The sequence below is a fragment of the Vombatus ursinus genome, unplaced genomic scaffold (assembly GCF_900497805.2).
Source record: "Vombatus ursinus unplaced genomic scaffold, bare-nosed wombat genome assembly UNPS02000582.1, whole genome shotgun sequence".
NCBI classification, from domain to species: Eukaryota; Metazoa; Chordata; class Mammalia; order Diprotodontia; family Vombatidae; genus Vombatus; species Vombatus ursinus.
In genome coordinates, this window is record NW_020940360.1 from 14,055,135 (window position 1) to 14,080,406 (window position 25,272).

Here is a 25,272-nt window from a genome sequence, read left to right on the forward strand (position 1 = left end):
ATGTTTCTCACTTGCAAAAACAACCTAGTAAATTTTCTTTTTACTTCTGAAGTCAACGTTCCTCAATTAAAAAAAAAAGGTTCCTTACCCTTATGACTTGCCATCTTATTTATATAATTAATTTGCTGTGCAAGCCGTGACTTTATAGAGGCAAACTTTAACATTGTGAACAATTACAAATTCCAAGTTAGCAGTGTGAATTCATGAGATTTTAGATTATTTACTTATTGCTTGACAATATTGACCAAAAAAAGAGATTGTAACAGCACAATTATAAAGTATCAACAAGACAAGGGCAATCTAGCAGATATTAGTGAAATTTAATTTCCCCTGGCCTATCAGATTTTTGATTATCATTGGTTATCTCTGATGCCATAGGCAAGAGGAGAGGGGCAAAAAAGCCATCAAGTAGAAAAAAAAATAGGTGTGAGGTCACTTTTGTCCAGTAGAATTCTAACACTTTAACATAAGTTTACAATCTGCCACATGCTTGTCAAGCTGAGTGTTGGTTCAGGCTGGGAAGGGAGACAAGGTTAAGTTGGATGTCAAATTGCTACAGGACAAAGAATTTGTGAGCCTTGGCCAAGGTCTGAAAATTGTATCCCTAGGTGTTACCTTCCTCTGGAGGAGCTTCTGAAACTCAACTGTATTAAATATAACTTACATCACAGAACTTTGTGTATGTTACTGAGTGATATTTCTTGGAAGATAAAACAGGCATTTACAAAAAGTTCTATCAAATTTTAACAGGTATTATATGCTAAATTCTATGCAGAGCCTTAATTTGCCTGCTCCTAGGACTTATCTCTCATAGGAGAAACATATACTGATAGTAAGGGAAAAGTCTTTCTTTATCTGAGGTCTGAGGAACCAAGCAGGGAGAGCTAGAATTTTTTAATGCACACATTTATGTTACATGAAAACTAGGCTTCCTAGTTTTTCTACCATTGCTGGAGGTTGAGGGAGCATCACTTTGCCACAGGTTGGTGATATATTTGGCACATGTAGTTAGTGGTAAATGTATTGGACCATTTTGGGCTGTGATCTTCTAGGAGTGAAGAAGCTACCACTAAATTTAAACTAACTAAAACCAGTGAGCACGCCCATTGTTAAATATAATGCTATCCTACATGACACACATGAGAAGAGAAGTGGCCCAGTTCAGTTTTAATTAAATTATAAACATGACTAAAGCATGCCAAATATCTATTACCATATAAAGATAGTGGTTTACTTCTGTAAAGATGAATGGGAATGTGCTTGTGACTTGCAAACTCCCATTCATCACTTACAAAATACGCTTGGTCTCACATAAATTTTCAAATGTCTAAGGACACTTAAGCTCACAGATTTAGAGCTGAAGTGACTTTAGAGGTCTTGTGGTTTAATTCTTTTATTTTTAAGGTGAGGAAACTGAGGCTCAAAGAGGGAGGGTGGCCTGCCTGTGGTCACCCAGATAAAAGAAAGTAGTAGATAGAATTCCACCTCAGATGTTCTGACTCCCAAACCAGCACCCTCTCTAGTGCTATGTGCCACTCAAGCCGCTGGTGCTTCCTTACCAGACATGACACAGTTACAAATGTGCATCAAAGTGTTTTGAAAACTGTACCGCAAGGGGCAGCTAGGTGGTGCAGTGGATAGAGTACCACCCCTGAAGTCAGGAGGATCTGAGTTCAAATCTAGCCTCAGACCAAACACTTGACACGTACTAGTTGTATGACCCTGGGCAAGTCACTTAACCCCAACTTCCTAAAAACAAAAAACTGTACGTCACTCTGTAGTGAGGGATATTAATATTCTTATTCTTGTTCTTCACCTAAGATGATGCTTATAATGACATAACAGAACACTCTAAAACACGTCTTCTTTGCCTTGGGCCATAGTTAACTTAGTTGTGACTGTGATAAAATTTTAGAGTTATTTTTTAATGAAGCGCATTATTCTGAAGTCCAATGTGACATGCTGATTTTAAAGCCTATATCTGTGAACGTGTTCACTATGTGACAGGACTTCTTTTGCCTATAAGGAGTATGTTTTGTAAAATATATCTCACAATGTATTAAATTAGTTACCTGCTTTGGATTAGAAAGGCTTCAGGATTCATGACCAAGAAAGGATGTAACTGAGTGTTTTTTTTTTTTTTTTTTTTGGTTACATGGTAGGATTGCAATCATCATATTCTGCGCTGCAAGGTACTTTAAAGGCCAATACCCTCTCTTCAGAGATGAGGAAAACGGGTTCAGAGAGGTTAAGGGACTTGCCCACAGTCATATAACCCAGTAAGTATCAAAGGCAGGATTTGAATGTAGGTCTTCCTGACTCCAACTTCAGCACTCTATCCATGACACCATTTAATTTATAGCCTTGCAGGTAAAGGTCAAGGTGACCTCTTCCCCCTCCTCTACTATATTAGTTTAGCATATAAAGTAGCTAGTTAAATGATTCTGGTTCTCTACTGCTATCAAGCAGAAGTGTGATGAGAAAGGAAAAACTACACACACATATTATCTGAATGATATTTCTTTTACTGAAAACAAAACAAAAACCAATTACCAAAAAAAAACATTCAACTACTACCCAACACCTCTTCCTCAAATTATATGCCTCCTATCAGGAAAAATACCCAAACCTAGGAAAACAAAAATACAGAAGGCAAACCTGTGTTCATAAGTCCAGTTTTCCCTTTGACTACTGCTGAGGTATATGCGCCTACTGGCTACTTGAACAATTTAAATATTATCTTGCCTTTGTAAGGATTCTACCAACAGACATTCATCTTTCCCTCTAAAACTCTCCCTATCTCATACCTTCCCTATTATTTTAGAAGTTAACACCATCCTCCCTTCATGTTCACAACCTAGGAATTATCCTCCACCCCTCACTATCTCTCACCCTCCATAATATCCAATCTGTTGCCAAGGCCTGTTGATTTCACCTTTGTAACATCTCTCAAATATACGCCCTTCTCTCCTCTACCAATGCCACCCCAGTTGCAGCCCCTCGTCACTTTAATTTTGGACTACTGCAATAGCCTGCTAGTGAGTCTACCTATCTCATCTCTTCCCATTCTAATTCACCCTCTATGCAGTCAGTACAGTGATTTTCCTAAAGCACAGGTCCAATCATGTCGTATCCCCTACTCAGTAAAACCCACTGGCTCCCTTTTGCCTCCAGGATTAAAAACAAAATGCTCTGTTTGGTATTCAAAGTCCTTCATAACCCAGCCTCCTACCTTTCTAGTCCTCTCACACCTTACTCCCTACCATGCACTCTTTAGTGATACTAGCCTCCTTGCCATCTGACAAACAGGGCACTCCATCTTCTGGCTCTGGGCATTTTTTCTGGTTGCCCCCCAGTCTTAGAATGTTCTCCCTGCTTATTTGTGCCTACCGGCTTTCTTTAAATCCCAATTAAAATCTCAGCTTCTATAGGAAGCCTTTCTTAACAACCCTCTTAATTCTAATGCCTTCCCTCTCTCATTTACTTCCTATTAATTTTGTTGTAAATATGATTGCTTGTTAGACTGTAAGCTCCGTGAGGACAGGGGCTGTCATTTGATTCTTTTTGTACCCCCTTTTCTTAGCAAAGTACCTGACACAGAGTAGGTGCTAAATAAATGACTGATATCATTAACTGTACATAAATGTAAAACAGAATCCCTTACATACAGCCTATTTAAAATGAGAAATGATCAACACGTCACCTGTGGAATCATCGGGAGTCCAGGGATGGCTCCTTGTTGGCTTTTCAGAAGTTGGTCCTGAGGTAGTGATCATTCTGACACTAGGACTGGATGACCTACTACTCACCTGTATATGAAGAAATGAAAGGTGGTGAAAAAAACAAAAAAAAAACCCATCATGATTCTGAAAAAAGGATACCATAACATTTCCAGGCAAAATCACCTATGCAAAGAAGTATGATTGAATACTGAGTTTTACCGAAATTGAATACTGAGTGTTAATGAAAAATAAGATTTTTTTATTTTTTTGCTTGATGTGTGTAAGTGAAATAGTTTAAAACTGTTAGAAACAAGAAAGAATGTAGATAGGTGAAATGAAAATGTAATAAAATAAGGTTTATAAGGTTTTTGGTCTACCACAAATGTCAGTAGACTGGCAAATCTAAAACAGAAAGACATCTTTTATTTCTTCACAGAATTTGTGATGCATTAGCATGTCACTGATGTTTTATCTCAGGCTCACAACACTACAGATTTAGGGTTGGAAGGGACCTTAATGGTCAACCAGTCCAACCCTTTTATTTTAAAAATGAGAAAACTGAGGCCTAACAGGTAATTGACTTGACCAAAGTCACAAAGGTAATGCATGGTAGAGCAAGGACCAGAATAGAATCCAGGAGCCTCTCCTCCAAATCTACTGCTCTTTCCAGTGTATTATGTTACCTTAAATTAATAAAACAGAAAACAACAATTTCAGTTATTTCTGGTAGCATCTCCTACTTTGGCACCCTCTTTGAAGTAATGTTCCAAAGAAATCAAATTTAGGTATTCTGAAATAGATTCCAAGTCCTGTTTAGCTTTTAAAAAAAAAATTATTAAAGATGAGCTAAGCTATTAAAGATCTTAATGACTAATAGGGAATGTTGTATTGATGTGATTGTAGTTTATCTTTTCTAACAGATGCTTACATCCATCTATCCATCCATCCATCCATCCATCCATCCATCCATCCATCCATCCATCCATTTATCTATCTATCTGGCACTAACTATTTTCAGTGGTCTTTTGAAGGGAAATCAGGCAAAGAATCAGTTCAATTTACACTACAGGATTTCTAAAGAAGAGAAAAATACAGGAATAAATATTTGCGACCCATGACAATGAGGTAAATGTATGAGATAGTAAACTTAATCAAAACAAAGGGAAAAAAGCCACAAAGAGGTTCAGAAAATATTCCAATGGAAATAAGTGAATGGATGAAGATGCAGAAAACTCTTAAAATGTGATCAAACCTAGTAAGGCTAATAATCCTATATTCAATACTTAACATAAACCATCGTACTTCTGAAGTTTAAGGCCATTTTGAAAATATATTTTCCTACTTAAGAAATTTTCTTCCACTTCTCATCTGCCTCAGGACCTGTCTCTTTCATATTAACCATACAGTTGTCCTCTTTCAGAGTTCCTACATCTATGAAACTAGGGAACGAAGCTGATATTTTTGTCACCAGTTTCCAATTTTGTCTTTACTAATTTAAGACCACAGGAAAGGTTATAACAAGTTAAACTCAATCCATAAATTGCCTAAGTATCCTTTATACTTGAAAAGATACATTACTCAATGAATAACAGGATGCTGCTTCAATGAGCTGGATATGAAAGCTAACAGTAAAGTTCAACTAAAACAAATCAAAACTTAGAATAGTAATTTCCACATTTTAAAAATAGGTGAAAGGCAAGTGCTATAAATGATAAATCTGACATCTGTTTAATCTTTAATTTGAAAATCCAATTGGTTTGTGCTTAAATTTGGGTCATTTTTAAATGAAGAAAGCAAATAATTAAAAAACACTAGTAGTTTTCCTAACATCAAAGACTTCAAAGAATTAAAAATAGTTCAAAAAGGTTACAAAGCATCTAAAATATTTTAAAAATGAGTACTTGACTCATAAGGTAGATAATCTGATTTACCATTAGGAATGAATGCGACAAGTATTTAATAGCACACAGAAATACTACACAGCAGTTTAGGGTGGTAAAAAAAAATATTAAACCAAATTTAAATTGCAGAAGTAATTAGCATAGGCAGCCATTTACCAGAGGTATTTTGCCTAGGATCAAATCTCTAGGTGTATAAAAAGAATCAAGAGATATTTAAAGAATATGAATGATGACTTTTGATTTTTATGTTTCACTTTTAAAACTGGGAACATATTTTTCAAAAGTTACTAAATTTTGCCTAGTGCTACCATTTAGGCTGACTTTCCAAGTAGCTTGGCCATTGTTAACTGTGCAACCTTGGGAAATCCATTTAACATCTCTAAGCCTCTATTTCCTCATTGGTAAAATAGAGTGGTTTTACTAGATAAAAATAGCTAGTATTTATACAGTGCCTATTATGTGCTAGGTATTATGCTAAGTGCTTTACAAACACTCTCATTTGATCCTTACAATCCAGAGAGGCAGGTGCTATTACTATCCCCACTATACAGTGGAAGAAACTGAGGTAAACAGTGACTTGCTCAAGTTCACACAACTAGTAAATTTATGTAAGGCTGGATTTGAATTCAGTTCCTCCGGACTCCAGGCCTAGTGCTCCATCTACTGTGCCACCTCTAAGTTAGGTTAAGATGATCTCTAAATTTCCTTTCAGTTGTAATTCTCTGAATCTATGAAAACCCTATGGGATCTCCTGTGATGTAGTATGATACAAACAAACAAAAAATACTAAATGTTGATTTATTCGGCTGCTCAATGAACACTGCAGCCACACGTAACGTGTGGGGAGGTGAGGAGGACAATACCAGTTTTATTACAAGTAAACAAAACAGTAAAATTTAGGAATCTGGATGATGTGGCCATACTTTTTCCATCTTGGGGAAAAAAAACAACATAGATAATTTATTCATTTAAACTTATACATTACAATGAAAGCACTTTGTGGACCCTGGGACCTTAAAGGACTTGCCCAGGGTCAAAGAGTCAGTGTATGTCAGATGTGAGATTATTAACCCAAAGGTTGAGCTTCAAAAGTAATCCTGATTTTATAGCACAGCTTCTTTGAACTGCAAATACACTGGAAAATATGAAAACTTACTACTCTTACATAGTTTTCTTATTTTACAGTAGAACAGGAACAGAATAGAAGAGATATAATGACTTCTTTAAAAAAAAAATCAAATTACCTGAACCACTTATCATTGTATTTAGTTTAAGAATGCTGGAAAGCTTTCTGCACGTAGTTTTAGCTATAAAACAATAAACTACAACACAGAATTATTCAGGTACAACTAGGTGGTGCAGTGGATCGAGAGCTAGGCCTGGAGTCAGGAAGACTCATCTTCCTTAGTTCAAATCTGGCCTCAGATACTTACTAGTTATGTGACCCTGGGCAAGTCACCTTACCCTGTTTGCCTCAGTTTCCTCATCTGTAAAATGAGCTAAAGAAAGGAAGGGCAAACCATTTCAGTATCATTGCCAAGAAAACCTCAAATGGGGTATGAAGAGTTGGACAGGACTGAAAATGACTGAATAGAATTATTTATCAGCCACAAAAGATGATCCATGTCCATTATTTATATAGCGAGTACAGCTTGTGTCTCTTAGTATAACAAGGAAAACCTATAATGTAGGTGCTGTCCTTGTGCCAGACATCAATAAAGTCTACTGTACTTTAAAAATTATCTGTGACACTGATCTAAATGAATCAATTGATCAACAAATATTTATTAATCACCTACTATATATCAGGTACTCTGCTAGTTGTTGGGGATACAAAAGTAATACAAAACAGAACAGTCCCTGTTCTCAAAGAGCCTTCATTCTATGAGAGGAAACGACGTACATGTGTAAGTATATAAAGACTAAATATAGGCCACATTCTGTGCTCCCTCCTCTACAGTAAATTTACCTTTTTTGACCTGAAAATAATGTTGGTTTTCAGTGTCTACTCCCCCCCCCCACAAAAAGGATCTAATTTATATGGATCAATTTGGTCCAGGCGTATATTTGGACCAATTTGAAATGTATGGTTTATGTCGCAGAACAATGTAGTAAGCAGAATGGCAAAACTGGGGGGAAATGCGAGGGGTGACAGGGTAGGGGAAGATCTTGGAGAGAAATTTCTATAACAGCTGCTTAACAGGAAAAGGAAAAAACAAGGGCTATGGGTTCAGGGAGCAAGATACAAAAGGATGAACTTGGTGGTACAGTAGGAGGCACATAACTAGCAGGTGATGTTATTTATAATAGATCTTTCAGGATTTCAATCTACTCCTCTTCTTTTTTTTCCTTCACTGTACAAAAGGCAGGTGGCTCACTTGACATTCCACACGGAGAGCCAAAGTCACTAGTTTCCCAAGCTTTCTTAAAGACTAAGCAGTACTACACAGGTGGTAGGACCTAGATTTCCTCTCTTAATGTAGAAAGAGTTGGATGACTGGTTCTTTGGCAATAAGAATAAAACCACTGAGAAAACAACCTTATTTTTCACCAAAAAATGAACCTCTGGAAAATCATACCACCATTCCAGAAGGGGTGTGGAGGCTGTAAGTTTGTGTTTCCCAAAGTTATATTTACTACTTAAAAAAAAAAAAAAAATAAACACAGCAGTTGTCTCTTGCCTCTGTCTAGAGTAAGCTGACTTTCTGTAAAGTTACAGTTGCTGGAAAATCATGTCCATGCCTCAAATACCATGTTATATTACTCTTACTAAGAAAAGTGATAATAGAAATTATTTCCTCTGTGAATGCAATTTCAAAGCTCAGAAAGATTATTCCTAGATTCACAGAAAACAATTCTCACTGTCATCGGTGAAAGGGATGATTACAAAAGATGGACTATGTTTACTTGGTCTATGATACAAAATGCATCAATGTAGAAAGAAGTCTAAATTATTAATGGGATGAGCCTAGAAGAGACTAGACACAATGTCAGAAGCAAGGTTGTGATGGACACTAAAAGAGAACTAGGGATATTTTAGGTATCTTATACTTGTTTTCTAATTACTTTGTTTACATGATTTTCATCTCCCCAACCAGATTTTATTTACACACACACACACACACACACACACACACGCACGCACGCACACACGCACGCACACACACACGCATGCACACACACCCCGTTTTGGTGGGAAGACAGATTCATGTATTTCCCTTTACCCTAAACATTAACATTACCTATAGTTCCAGGCTTATAACAATGTTCAACAAATACTTACTGAATTGATTTGAAATAACACAAAAATATTTTAATGTGTATTTTGAAGACTCAATCAACTCTTTATATATACTTATTGGGGATATTTTTACATAAGGTTTTTCTACATCTCTTATTCCACATGAAAGACTTACTGAGATAACTTATTTTAGTTTTCAGGAAGGGAAATACAGGTTATATAAAAACAATTTTATTAAAATCATACCTCACATCACTGGTTAAACTAGAAATAAAATCTGATTGGTTTCTTTTTCTAGACAATATTCCATTTCCAGTATCACAGAAAGACAGTATTAGTTATCCCAGTACCTAGCAGAAATGCCTTGTACATAGTTGCTTAATAAATGTTTGTTGAATTTAATTGTACTATTATGTCAGACTAATTGGTATATCAGATTTCCAGGTATTTTCCTCCTTTGATAATTATAATGAGCCATCTTCTCTCTGTTCTGTGGAAAACAGGAATTCCATCACTAAGCTCCATGTTCCTAAGTATGAGGAGCCTAATAGATTCTAAAGAACTATACAGTGAAGATATAATATTTTTCTTAAGTAATAATACTACCCATGTCTGTAAATCAAGGATCTGTGATGCTGTGGGTGTAGGACTGTCTTTCAATTTTTTTTTGATGTTCCAAACCACATATAATTTGGTAGACATAAGCTTCAGAGAGTTGTCTGAGGCTTAACAGAGCTTAAATGACTTGTGCATCCTCTCACAGCTAGCAAGTATCAGAGATGGGTTTTGAGTCTGGGTTTTCCTAACTCCATTTCCAGCAATTATGTCCACTATGCCAGAATGCCTTTATATTATCTACTTAAGGATCCAGAATACTTTTCTTGAATCTCATTTGATATAAAATTGTGTAAAGGAAAGGATATTTAGTGCTTACATTACAAATGGACTTATAGTTAAAGAGTTTGTGACAGTAAGTCTACTTACAAAAAGCAGCCCAGGTAAATTAGAAGCTATGGGCTTTCTACGACCTACTTTAAATAGCTCATCTTGTCTGAATAAAATACAGAAATTTTTAGAGTAGTTTATGACAGTTCAACAAAATAAGACCTTCTACTCTATATATTCTGGCTTGGATATATTATGCTTTCACACTTGAAAGTATTACAAATCAAGGAATGAGAAAGCAATCATAACGTTCACTAAGACAGAACACACTAGTGGGAAAATTAATAAGGCTAAGGGAAGAACACTAATTCAAAGCAATGCCATTATTCTTTAGTGTAAAGGAAAGAATTATAGTCCCTTGTGAAATGAATGAAAGGAAGCATCACATTCTTAGTATAAAGAGTAACTCTTGGCTAGAAGGAGGATCATAATTGGGATATCAATGACAGTAGTAAAGAAAGTTTCAAAGCATGAGATCATTAAGCCTCTAGGAAGTAGAGCAGATGCCAGATGTCCAACTATTTGCTACTAATTGTGAGTAATTAACAAATATGGTATTTGAAGTGGGAAAATAGGAGAAAGTTGAAAGCTGAGATTCATCATAAAATAAAAAAAAATTAACAATTAACAAAACGGCTAATTAGGTGGAAATAAAATCTTAAATTCACCCAAAACACGAAAAAAACCACATTATAAATATTTTGGGCAATCTTGGTGTAGACCACAGTCATTTTCAAAAACAAGCAAGACTTTTTCAGTGAGAAGAGCAAAAATCTGCAATATTAACATTTTAGATTCTGTTTTTAAAATCTTTCTAGCTATAAAATGGAGGTTGAGTATATCAGTTACTTAAGTATCCTATGATTGTAAGGTACCTTCAACATTTAAAATGCATTATAAAAATTGTAAATGGTAATGAATTACTATCTTAGAATAAAAAGCACTAAAAAATTTTACAGTAAGTAAATGCTTACATTGTACATAGTAGACAATACTTAAAAATACTTTACACGAGTTAGAATTTTAAATTAGGCCTGCAAAGTGGAATTTCGAATACTTCTGATGTATTTCATATGAATACAATCAGCCTAATCAAAACAAAAAAAATTAATTATAAAGCTATCATGACCAAAATGTATTATTTCTATGGAATTTGGCATGAAATTATATGCAGAGTGATGAGTTAATATAAATAAGGGGAAAAGTCAGAAACATTGAGCCATTCATATATACCCTAACTCCTATCATATAGGTAAGCTGGGTCAAATACGTGGAGCCTTTATTTTAGCTGAGATTACAACACCGACATTTGATAAACAACACAACTTCCTGGGTCACCTAGAAAAGTGTAGCAATTAAGTAACAACACAGAAGAAAATGTGAATTAATGAAATTACATTATTAAAATTAATGAAGAACATAAATCATAACCTGGATAAATGAATTTAAAGAATGCTCAATTTTTAAAGCAATGTTTTGTAGGATTACAACTATATATATACATATATATAGTTATATATACATACATACACAAATACATTTACATATATATAATATATATATATATACACACACACACACACACATATATAAAAATGTGATAAATGATGCCATATTAAACATGGTAGATTCCTCCAGGCATGTCAAAGATTTCCTGGGAATGTCACAGCCTAGTTGAGTTACAAGATAGGAATAGTATCATTGGTTCATCTTACAGAGTGACAGTGAATTTATTAAACAACTATCATATATTTATATCAAGATTATGAGTGAAATTGCTCTATTAGTTGATACAAAAATACTAAAAACACACTTCAAATATAAAGCTTGATTTATTTTATTTTCTGTGTTTACTTGGACTTTAATCTACCTGTCTTCATAAGATATTCTTCAAATCAAATTATGCAGCAACTATAGCTTTTTTCTATGCATTAAAGTTCAAGATCAAAAGAACTTGGTCACAATTTCATGTCAAAGAAGTTATTTGAATTTACACACAAATTGTGCAAAATGTATTAGAAAATAACTCGAAGTCTTCTCCCATTTACTATTCTTCAAAGACAGAGAACTTAAGAACTGTCTTACCTGACTGGGTTCTGTTCCAGTAACACTCAAGTCTTGAATGGATCTACGCCTTGACTGTCCGTTGCCTGCTAGAGAGAAAGAAAATGAAACTCACATCTCTTTAGAAATAAAACAAGAATACAGCAGGAAGTTGGACTTTAGATAAATCCAAAGACAGAAACAAAGTGTGGAAAAAAAAGTATGACAGTTTGGGTGCAGAGGAAGAAAAAGGGAGAGAGGAAAAGAAGAGGAAAGGAGAAGAGACAGCTGCAATGTTTTAACTCAAAAAATGCTGGCCTGCAACAGAAAGTATACCCTAACACAATAACCACTCCTACCACATGAATAGCTGCTACTCTCTCTTCCACCATCTTCTGTCATGTGTTTAAATAGGATTAATGCTTGGGGGCTGGGGCTGATGACGGCATCTATTTCAAGGGCCTTACGTTATGCAAGACAGCTAAGCATGCTGTAAGACACTATTAGCTTTAACCTGTAGTCTTTTTTGTTGTTTATTTTTTTTTCAAGCCTCACTATCTTTAGGCTCATCTTGTTTGCTTACATTAAGAAATATCTAAAACCAAATATTTAGTTCAATATTAGCCTTTATCAGAATTTAAGACCTAGCACACAGTAGGTGCTTAATAAATTTGTTGAAATGAATATAACATTTAAACTGTCTAACTGTGAACAAAAACTTCCCCTCATTTTCCTATATGGCCAAACAACTATCCTCTCTTTCCCTATTAAATCTAAATCTTGTTCTTGTGAATAGATTGTGATTTTTAAAGTTATACAATCAAAAATATCCCATCACTTGATGAAAGAAAAACAAATCTTTAAAAACTGAATGAATTAAGCAGTAATTTCACTGGGTACTTTTTTTTTTAGGAATAGGATTGTTTATATAGTATCTCCTAAGATGAGAGATCAGCTGTCCAAAAGGAAACACCAAAATGCTCTGAGTAACAGCTGACACAATGCTCTACATTCTTTTGACTTTGAAAGCTGGATTACGTAACTTTCCTACTAGCGGGCAGCACTCAGAAACATTCATTCTAGCACTTGTAACCCTCTGAGCACATACCATTAATACTCAGTGTTTCGTAACCTACACATCACATTGATCTCCCCAACTTTGGCTCTAATTGGTGGCATAATTCAGTACACTTATTGCTCTCAGCATCACAAACTACTTATCTGACATAAATTTAAATGAACCTTTAAAAATAATAATGCTTTTGTGCATGAATATATTTAAAATAACTCAATCTAGTGGTATGAAGCTGAATTCTTACCTATACTCTTACGAGAATTATCCTTACATTTATCTGCATTTTCATTCAAAGATCCCAAAGCATTCAACCTTTTTAATGTGAAAAAAATTAGTTCGTATAAAGTATTTAATAATGAAACTTAGTATACAATGGTATTAATGATAATACTGTCAATTCAATGTTTCTTGAAGACATAAATGACATCGTCCATGACTAAAAACAATTTCGGACACATTTCATTCAACAACCCAATTCTAAAATTAGCTTGGATAAAACGGGCTCATAAAAGAGTCTGAGATTCTCATTTCACATTAGCAACATTTGTGAATCTAAGAAATCTAGTATATGTGTCCCTAAACCATTAGATCATCATTGCAATAAAAACAAAAACAAACTGAAATATTCAGATTGGGGTGGGGAAGGAATAGGGAATCAAAACTTTTAAGGGAATAGAGTAAAGCAGAACTGAGAGAGTCAAAGAGTGAATGCCTTTAAATGAGGAATTTTCAAGCTGGTAGGAAGAGCCAAAGCAAGCAGTACTGGGTGATGCATTTCAATTAGCATAACCATGGCAGAAACCATCTGGCATATAGTTCACACAAAGCAAAAAAGGATTGCAATCAACAAATACTTGTTGCTCCAATATTAAGCTTTAAGCCATAATTTGGAAATATGAATGTAAAATAATCCATCTCCTGTTACCTCAAATGAAAATTACTAGGTCTGTTCCTAGGAAATTTTGACTGATTCTAATTTTTTTTTTACCCTATAGAATACTAATTTGACAACTCACTAATTTTATACTTTTGTATGGTTCCCTGAAATGCACATACCTACATTACACATAGTACTGTAAAAGAATGAGCAGAAACATAGTAGAACAAGGTAGATTTCCTGTTCAACTAATTCTAAGTGATGATATGAATAGCAAGGCTAGTTTCGAGGTCACAACTGAACACAGTTTTCTTAGTTAACCATGAGGAACACTTTACTTTAGAACCAAGTAGACAGGCCACGTATATGGTTTGAAATGATAGGTGGGGAAAATATTTTCATGACCTATCTGTCTTACATTACTGAATTCAATTCTCTAGGCAGTAATGTCATATAAAGTAATGTCACATGGCTTTTGAAATTAGCTGATTTATTTTTGGGCCTGTTGAAAATGAACAAGCAGGCTTTACGTGGACCTCCTTCCTTGGTCTAGGAATTGGAATCAGGAATTTCTGAATAAAAAGCTGGTTCAAACTCCCTATACTCTTGGCTCAGTAAGGCCCCCCCCCAGGTAATTATTTTAAACTTTTCCAACTTTCTCTCCTCTCTTCCTCTCCTGTCACTCATACTCCATACCTTTCTTCCAAATGACCTCCCTATACCTGCTTTGATATATAGGACGTTCTCTGCTCTTGATTTTGCATTCTCAGTTTTGACTATTCAAATTTCGGCTTTGTGATGATACTCTCAGGATATCTTTCTTCACATGCTAATAGCACTTCATATTGCACTATTACATCATTTATTATTCAGAATTAGGCATTTCAATTTGTGTGCACCTTCAGATCCCCATTTGGTGCTTAGGCAGTTTTTGTGTTAACACTTACAGATAAAAGTAGCCTTTTATTAGAGGAAGGTATCACTTTGGACCTTTGCCTACTAAAGGACTCTAGAAAGATCAATGATATGATATCTGTACTTAGCACAGTGCTTGGCACATAGTAGGAGCTCAATAAATTCTTGTTCCCTTCCTCAAAACTCCCTTTGTGGAGGGTTGTCTTTCCAGAGGTCCAGTTAAGGTCAGTACCATCAGGTTGTCCTTTACCTTGTGTTCAAACTGTACTAAAACTCTAGGAAGCAGAAAGAAATGAAGATAAAATAAGGCTTACTTTTGATGGTATAGCAACCATTTTGGGTGACTTTCTAGTTCTGTGCTAGTGTTAAAGATACTTTACACAGAATTTGCTATCAATTAGTTTCTAATCTCCCCCCAAACTTCATCTTAAAGGTCTTACCATTTCCCCCCTTTTATATATCTGCAGCATTTACAGAATTTTCCACATTTTTCCATTAGCAGCATTGTCTACAAAAATATTCCCTAAATGACAAGGCATTTGGCTCCATCTCCAACTATCATTACAAAAACAGAGATTAGCGATTGTAGGATTTGATTTTACTCTAAACAAACAAACAAAAAGAATCCTCGGTATCATTTAAAAAATCAGAACCAGTCTTATTGTTGCACCAGGTTTGTCAATTTAAAGAAGATGAAGGCATATACCTTTAGTTACTATGGAATTTAATTCTTAAAATGTAAAAACATACATCGTCCTATTGTGTACTTATTAAGTTCAAAAAGCATTTTTACATGCATAAAGATAGCTATAATTTAAAGGACCTCTTTAAAATCCTGGAAAGCTATACTTAAAAAAGAGATAACAGGAAGTGGTTAGGCAAAAAACCTTACAAAAAGGTTCTTGTATTAACCTGACTGAAATCAATAATTTATTTTATCATTTCTCTGAGAACAAGATGTTGAGCATATAACTCATCACAATATTAAACCACTTCAGCATTTTTATTCAATTATTTTAAGATCAGAAATTACAAAAGAGGTAGCAATGTGCCGCTATACAACTTTTTTATTTTTAAACTGAAGCATTTAAAAGCTCTTCATCTATATGCTTGATGGAGAATGTTCAAGTACTCATAAAGAGTGCTTGGGAGTGAAAGAGGAGGGAAAAATTGTCTTAGATTAAGTTAGTAACTCAACCCTGAGTTCTGCATGTCAGGATCTTATAATAACATTAACAGAATTATTTAAATATAAAATCCCCTATAAAAGTAGCTACATTTTATAAGGACAGAAAGGAATCTGAGTACAAACTCTGGGCAATTAATGTTATTACTAGAGTAGTACGGATAGTTGAAGACTCCTGCATCTTTTAGAGATAATGATTGGTTCTGTTAAACACCTTTCTCCTACCAATCTCAAAACGCACTGTGAATTCCTGGTTAGTTTTTGTTAAGAGATAACCAGTACTATATAATTCAAGACAAGGCTAAATGGCTTGGTCAAACCTATGCTCATCTTGTACATAAGAAACCATGAACAACATTCTGGGTTTCTCAATGGTTAAACTGAATTCCTGTTTTGTTATTGTTACTGTCTACCTCTACACTGTTGCTGTACTTAATGTACATTTTTCAATTGGCTAGCTTCCTGCTGCTTGTTTGTGGAATGAAGGCCAAGCCATCCCAAATCCTAAAATTCTGAACTTCTTAAAATCATAAACCACTCAATCCTCTTCTCCTGTGTCACCTCCATTCTCCCAACAACCCTCCCCAACATTATAAAATACAGGTACGATATAATGGATCAGTTCTTACTGTGACTGATATGTTGTTTCAAGACTACAATCTCTACTTTATTATTAACACGTTTTCAACCAAGGCAAGAAAAAATACTGTCACTCAGAAAAGAATATTTGGCATGGGCAACAAAAGAGATAAAAAAGAATAGAAAATGTTATACAAACCAGAAGATAACCGAGTAAACAACGATCTCCACTTTTTAAAATTCTAACTCAAGAAGACTAAAAAAACCATAAAACCTTAAAGCATTTCACTAAAGAAGGGATTAAAAAAAAAATACTTTAACTTAGACATGGAGATTACAACCCTCAAATCCCTAAGCTTTGATGGCTGGAAAACACTTAAGAAAATCTCTCTAAAAAACATCCTGGGGCAGCTAGGTGGTACAGCGGATAGAGCACCTGCCCTGGAGTCAGGAGGACCTGAATTCAAATCTGATCTCAGACACTTGACACTTACTAGCTGTGTGACCGTGGGCAAGTCACTTAACCCCACTGCTTACCGAAAAAAAAAAAAAAAAAAGAAAAATCCCAAATTTACTAGGTCACAAAAAAGTTCAATAAATAAACATAAAACAAGGTCAACTAGTCTGAATACATAATTAAGAACTTTTAGATATGACATAAATGTCTTCCCTTTCCCTTAAGGTAATCAAGTATCTACCCCTAACTTGGGATATATAGGATGTTCAGGACTAGCACCTCTGAGGGCTTGCCAAGCCCTTTCCAGGGATACTCATCCACCTTTGGTGTCCACCTGATTCACCCAACTCTCACTTGTGGCTCCAAGAAGCTGTAGCATGTGCAGCGGCCACACCCTGGTAAACCATCTTGGCAGATGGGCCAAACCAGGTTGAAGGTAACTGATAGGTCTTAAACCTGTCAGTCATTTAGGGGGATATTACCTCAAGGCATATGAAGACTTTCCTTGGAGGGATGGGAGTATGAGAACAATTTGTTCCAACGGCATGAAGCAGGCATAGCAGAGCACTCAGAGCTTGGTCAGGCATAAAAGATGCCAAGGTCATCCACTGCACCCCAGGCTGTTGCTAGTCGTCTTGACTTTTATCCTGCCACTGGATTATGACGACTCGGGAAGAGAGTGAGGCTGATGACTCTGTGCAACTCTGCTGCACTTAATCCAATTCATGCTCAAGTCAAGACATCACCCTGTGATGTCACTGGTCCTTTTGAAAATGAAGGACAAACAACAACTAACTTACTGAGGCAGCAATAAGCCACGTGGAAGGACCTTTTATACAAAATGAAAACAAGCAGGACTGCATATTCCAGTGCTGCTTTTAGCTAAGTTAAGGATGACATGTTTGATATTTCTTTTGCTGTGGACTGCTCACTTCACTGTCTCATCCCTATTCTAGGGTAAAGGTGCACAATATGACTCACAAATAGTTCCTGTCTACTGAATTAAAGACTAACAATACATCAATAAATGTTTTAGCTATAAGTTGCTTCTGTCTTCTGAATGGAATAAGGTATTAGAGTGAAATGTAATGGAATAATTTTGTCTTGATTCTGTTGCTATATAAGCTATTATTCTGGGAAACTTAGTACTTTAATTTGTTAGAGAAAGTGGGTGAAGAATTGTAAAGGAATGGACTAATTTGGGGGCAATAAAGAATTTTCCTTTATGATATGGATAGGATAGAACCATATTTTTATACGTTTTTGTATAAAGAAGACAAATACAACTAAAATTAGAATGGAAACAGATAACTGGGAATAAAACCTCTGCAGCAAGTTTTGTGCATAAGGACCTCATTTCCAAGACATGTAAGCCATTCCCCAAATGGTAAACAGTTAAATTATATTAACAGGCAGTTGCCTAAGGAAGAAATCCAAACGATCAACAGCCATATAAAAAAATGTACCAAATCACTAATAATACAACCCTGAGGTTACACCTCCCACCCATCAGATTGATAAAATTTACTAAAAAAGGAAAACAACAAATGTTAGAGAGAAAACAAGTACACTAATATATGTTTGTGAAACTATGAATTAGCAGAGTCATTCTGGAAAGCAATTTGGAACTAAGTCTACAGATTTACTAAATTGTCCATAACATTTGATCCAGTGATACCACTAGTAGGCCTATACCCCAAAGAGCTCAAAAAAAAAAAAAGAAAAAAAAAAAGGAAAAGGACAAAATATTTATATCAATTCTTTCTGAAGCAGCAAAGAACCAGAAACCAAGAGGGTGAACATCTATTGGGCCAAAAGAAACAAGGAAGGGAATGGCTTCAGAGGCATGTGGGAAGATTTGTATGAACTGATGCAGGAAGAAGTGAGCAGAACCAGGAGAACAATTTATATAATAACAACACAGTAAAAATAAACAACTTTGAAAGCATAAGAACTCTAATTCAAAGAACAGCCATGATTCCAGAGGACTGATGATGAAGCATGCTATCTACTTCCTGACAAAGAGGTAATAGACTCAGGATGCAGAATGAGACATATTTTGCCTGAATATGCACGTATTATAAAGGTTTTGCTTTTCAATGGTAAAGGAATATGAGAGGGAGAGAAAATTGATTTTAGTTCTTTGAAAAAAAATTTAATAAAAACAAGACCTGGGGGCTTTTGCTTTTTCTCTTTCTTTGTAGAACAAATATAAAATCCTCTGTTTGGTTGTTGAAACTCTTCATAGCCTGGATTCTTCCTACCTTTCTAGTCTTCTTACATCTTACTTTCCTCCACTGTACTCTGCAGTCAAGTGACACTGGCCTCCTTGCTGTTGTTCACAAAAGACATCCATTTCCCAAACTCCATGCATTTTCACTGGCTATCCCCCATGATCGGAATGCCCTTCCTCTTTTCTCCCTCCTGCAATAGGTATGTCATGGACAAGCACATCCTATAAATCTCAGCACCAATTTGTCTAATGGAGAACTTTCTAGTAAGTTTTTGGATGATTTTCCAGGATCTGTTTGACTGTTTACTGTTTTCCTAGGCAAGGAGTAATTCAGGTTGTCTCTGCCTATTATTTGACGATATGTAGGTAAAAGGGAAACTTTCCCCAAGAAATCCTGAACAAAATGTTCCACGACATTACTTTGTTCTACCTAAATTTCCTTAACCAGCAAATCTTAATTATATGCACCATCAAACAAAGTCAGCTAAGTTGACAGTTAAAATAAGTTCAAATAGGGTAAAATGGTCATGTCAAGAGGGGCTGAGAAATTAGTTTTTAGTACTGAAAGGCTAATTATACAGTAATGATAGACAATAGATCATTTAATATCATGGTCTTTGAATCAAATTGTTCTCTGTAGAGAACTGAGAGGAAAAGAATCTTCCTAATCAACTGCTCTCCAGATGAAGCAGAAACACCGATACCCCTGTTATTCAAGTTTCCCAATAACATTATGCTAATCACTGGATACTGTGAGGATGTACAATTCAGAACCCATCTAAGGGGCTGTTGAGTACGTTATTAGTATGCAGCACTGACACATGTTCCTCCATTAATTTTCTAATCTGATACCTTACTGTGCTATGGAAATGATTGGGTTCTTGAAGGCTGTCAACGACACATAAGATTTAGAAGGTTCAACCAAGGTGTAAAGTCTCTTGGGGTATGAGTATTAGTGATAGACTGTCTGTCTGTCATCCAAAGACCAACATAAGTAAATTCATAAAGGTCACCTTAGAGGACTGTCTATAGCAATTCATGAAAATGGCTACTATGGAATAAAGGTACTACAATTTGCACCAGTGGAAGGAATATCCACATTGACTAAATATAGATGCTAAAAGCATACTCTCTGGTCTAACTAGGTTAGAGAAAGGCTATGCAAAATACTTCTATTGTATGGATCTGAAGCTGATTCTCTCATGTTGATTTAAATCTAAGTGGCTAGCTCTATAAAAAGGTAACTTTTGCTGAGTGACTGAATTGGAAAATAAAAGGGGGGGGGCCCTAAACTCTGAGCAATGGCAATTTATTTGCTAATAGTCAGGTATCTTATAGACAGATGACATTAAAGGAAGACAGAAAAGTAAGAATATTAGGCTCCTGTACATTTGTTTCATCGTGCTCCTATACTCCAGGATTAACTATTTAGTTACTGTAAAAAGTGATTAAGATCTTCAAAGTCTTTGACTTTTGGGGACTCCCTGTGGAAATTTTAAGAATTTAAGAAACATAAAACTTTAAAAAAGATCACAGATTTCATAAATAAACAAAGTAGCCTATACTTAATACAAATAAGCTGATTCTGATCACCCATAAGTTCCAGGGACTGTATTTCATTCTATACAGTATTTTGTGCCAAAGGAAAAATATTAATTTTGGAAACATTATTTCAGACAATACTAGGACTACTTCAATCTTAATGGAAAAATATGTGTGTGTATGAATTCTCATTTGGGTTTCTATGCTTCTAAATTCCATTTTTAATATATCAAAAAGTATTTTCTTTGGCTCTGGGAAATAAATTAATTCAAACAAAAAACTCAAACTACAACTTAGTAAATTCTATGGAAATAAGGATCACTAGACTTTAAATACTCTCTACTTTCATCATTATTAGGAAAATTTTCCCCATTCCCAAAGGGTGGGTTATATTTTGATGTTAATTTATCTATGAAATATTAGAGGAGTTTATATATGATTCTTTTCCCCAAAAGACTACTTTAAATCCTGGAGGTGGTGTCCTTTTGTCAAAAAGAAGAGTTCATTTATTTGCACTAAAGATTTAGTTAGAAAATATGGCAAAAATGTTTACAAAAATAAACTGCTGAATGAGTCATTTTATGAACGTGTAGCTCCATCAACTGATGACAAAATCAAATATTTCCAACTCCAAAGTAACAATGCAAATTAAAATTATGAGATGAGATTCTTTTATGATTTCAATCACAGCACCACCTGAATTTATCTGAATTTACAATGGAGACAAAGTATTTCCAAGCACAACATTGACCACACAAAGCATAGCCATGCAGAAAGCTACATGCTCAATATCATTAACACTACTGGTAGGTTATAGGTAATTTTCTTCCTCTCATTTACAGAATCACACAGAATTAAAGCCAGAAGAGTCCTCAGTCATCAAGTCCAAATTACATTTGAATAAGAATGCTCCCTACATCATACCAAACAAGTGGCCATTCACTTGTTCATTTTGGATAGCTTTGACTGTTAAGGTTAGAGTGTTTCCTTTTATCAAGCCTAAATTGTCCTTTTAGCAACTTGCACTCAACTAACTACTCTTAGTTCTGCCCTTGGGGCAAAGCAGAACATGTCTAATTCCTTTTCCATGACAGCCCTTTAGATATGTGGAAAACAGCTATTCTGTTGCTCCTAAATCTTCTCTTTTCCCTGTTAAGTTTCCTTAGATTCTTTAATCAGCCTTTATACAGTACGAATCATCAATAAGTTTTTTCTTTCAGTTTAAATTTGCTTTTTGTGTGGAATTTTTAGTGTTCAACTATATGACTGGCTGGCTATCTTGCTACTTTCCCTGATTTCTTTAAGCATTCAAGGGAATCAGAGCTTACCTGGATAATAATGACTTATTTCAGTCAGGATTCAGCGCCATGAAAGACTGGTAACATTTGCAGTAAATGGAGCATAGGTACCTTACAAGTTAATTTCTTAAACTTAAGAGTTATTATAGTTGGATAAAATCTCTATGTAAAAGTTAACTTATTACTTTAAAACTTCAAAAACCAAGAAGTTAGAAATAAATCAAAGCTTTAATGTTTCATCTTTCTATCAACTTTCTTTATGTAAATGAAACTCAAATAAGTAGTTTTAAGACATGTAAATCGTAGACAGGAATGCAAAACTGTATATTGTCATGGAAGCAGCAATGGAGTAAAATAAATTTTAGAATATCTGTTTAGATTTCAGTGCATCAGTATAAATGAACTGTGTTTAATAAACATCCCCTGTTCAAACATTTAAGTAATTTCTTTTACTTTTGACCAACAGGGTCATTCCTTTCAATTAACTGCTCAGACTAATTGCAGAGAGAAGCTCCTTTTGATTCTGACAAATCAAAAATTCCCAAGGAAGGGAATAATACAAAGTGGAAAAAATTCCTGCCAATAATCTCCTTAAGATCAGGAGTTGGGAGAGGGACAGGCAACTAAATACAGTGAAAGTAAAATGTGTTGCTTTCATTAAATGCCCTGTTTTAGAGTCATCTAACAAACGGTAAAATACAAAAAAACAAAAACAAAAATCAATGTAAGATTGTACAGTACTACGTGTAAATTAGATGCAAAAGTCACAAACTATTCTTCTAACAAATAATTATCCTGATAATTGAATACAGAATCAGAACTATCTTCCTGGCATGTAAGATTCTCCTTCAGTAATATATCCAGCAAAACATCGTATTTCGGAGTTCTATACTGTTTTTGCTTTCCAAATGAAGCAAAATGGCAATTATGAAATCCCTTTTCCCCTATGAACTTCTTTTTTCAGCTGCTACCTACAGAAAGAGGCAGGATGTTAAGCTGGTGGTGAGGGCAAAAGAAATACAGAGAAGAAGAGGACCTAAGAACTGGGAGTGGGAGAATTAAAAGTCATTGCCTCTTTCTGTCAGGTACTAGGAAGGCAGAGATCCTTCTAATTTAGCAAACTCTCATCCAATTTAAGATGAGAGGAATTCTATCAATTCCAGCAGTTATGCTCTCCCCTCCTAGAAAATGTTGGCTTTTTCAATTATATTCTGACATCTAAGCAATTTTTCAAGTCCAACTCTCTGATAACGTTTCTGCTGGCCAGCTTGATCACTTCATGCAAGGCATCTTTCCCTTGTAAATAGTTATTTGTATGGTCTCTAAAAATTGGAGCAATAAGTATTTATTTTTGTTTAATTATTTTAATATGGTGGGTCATTATTCTAGCTTCTTAGTTATCAGACCAACTCAGGTGGTCTGTGATACCTGATATGACGATCTCAGGGACATCCAGAATGTTGCCAAATGAAGCAGTTTTACGATGGCCCCGTTTAGGCTTGGAACAGGCTGCAAAAACACACATATACAATACACATGCAAACCACTACAAATAGTAACATACAGAATGATTAACTATAAAAACAGAATGCTTTCACAATAGCTATGTTAACACCATGCAAAACTACATGCAGAAATATCTAACTTTTCATCCATGCTTACAAAAGAAAAGCAGAGATTAAAAGCGAACCACAACTACCAATACAACACTTCAGACACATTAGTTTGAATTAAGCCAAGATAAAAACAAAACAGACAAAGACAGACAAAGATGGTCAAAGCTGCTTGGCAATGAGGAGGGATATTCTAAAAGTGTCTATGGGAGGGGGGAATCCCTCCCTATTTAGCATTATATGAGATACTAGAATGCTAAGGGAACAGTAAGAGAGGGGGAGGATCAAAGTACATAAGTTATCAATAGTACCCTAATTACACAATATGAAAATATATATGTGTGTAAATATGTACTTATATGTGTATATATGTACGTCTATGTGTATATATACATACATACACACACAAACATATACACATGTATATCTCAAAATCAGATGCTATTCTTCCTTGAACATGCCCATCAGTCCTGCAGAGTAAAACTAAGTATAACTGAAAACCATAAAGACAAATTATTTCTAACCTTTCATAAAAACCTTATAACCACACAAACTTGTTCTTAGGTAAAAGCGGATCTTGTATTAAAACATAAATAACTAGATTTGTAATAGTTTCAAAAGCAAATACTAAACTGCAATTCACCTCAAAGACAAAGCACTCTTGCCACATCTTAAGTACGTGTGAGCCTGTTAGCCCTTGATCAACAGGGCCAGCTTTGAATATTGACTGAATATTGACTCAACCTCATAGCATGGTTCCAGAACAAAAACCTCCTGGCATGTCCTCCATGGAGTCCAGGATACTTTTTTCTGGTCAGTATTTTTGGGGCAATATTTACTTTTCTTGAGAATGTTAATATGTATATGTATATGTATATGTATATGTATTTCCCTTTCTTTTTTGGTAATCTGGTCAATTTCTATCATGACAAAAGGAAAACTATCTTTTTAAGTAGAACAAATGAAAGTAACTGAAAACTTGGCTAGGAAAATGGTAGAAACAGATTTCATTAACTCCATTATGCTAAATAAGCATGTACCTTTAATTTCCTATCTGCTATCTTTCATGATGACATATTTCAAGAATGTGAAAAGACAAAACCGTATCACTATAACTAAAACTATTTTCTTTAAGAATCCAATAAAAAGTTACTGAGTACTTCTCCAAATGAAAAATAACCACAGTTAACTCAATTATCCATGCTCATATGGGGAACAGCAGGCAGGGAGGACTATCTAATCTTGGGCTACAGAACACAGTTTTCTGTCAAACTTAAAACAAAATATTTTGTCATTCAGCAGGAAATAACCTACATAAATTACATCACTTACAATCTATTGGCAGAGATGTGACAATCTTTGTTTGGCAAGAATTTTGGTTTCTTTCAATAGTTTTTTCAGTTTAAATATCAGCTGAGTTATGCTTGATAAAGGCTTTCTTCGATATGAACAATGCTTTAAAGTAAATTACAGTATTTCCATTTTCTCCTCTAACCTCGAAGGAACATATTTTCTTCAAATTAATCTTTAATAATTTTTTAACATTTTGTAACAAATACATCCTTAAATGAACTGCTAGAAATTTAGAAAGTATATTGTCACATTTTGTTTTAAGACAAAAAGGAAAAAAACTACAACACCAAAC

At 34.9% G+C, this 25,272-nt stretch overlaps 1 protein-coding gene across 5 annotated transcripts in view; it reads right to left on the reverse strand.

Annotated features, from left to right (window-relative positions):
• The window catches only part of MAP3K7 (mitogen-activated protein kinase kinase kinase 7), an 80,990-nt gene that overhangs the window by 10,302 nt on the left and 45,416 nt on the right, over window positions 1–25,272 (reverse strand). For 2 of the 5 annotated variants that reach the window (XM_027855099.1, XM_027855133.1), the window contains 3 exons: window positions 23,443–23,523; window positions 11,895–11,962; window positions 3,704–3,809 (listed from right to left, as the gene is read on the reverse strand). In XM_027855099.1, the coding sequence (XP_027710900.1) occupies window positions 3,704–3,809; window positions 11,895–11,962; window positions 23,443–23,523 (255 nt within the window). The remainder of the gene's footprint in view (window positions 1–3,703; window positions 3,810–11,894; window positions 11,963–23,442; window positions 23,524–25,272) is intronic. The other 3 variants (XM_027855108.1, XM_027855127.1, XM_027855117.1) reach the window with 3 other exon arrangements.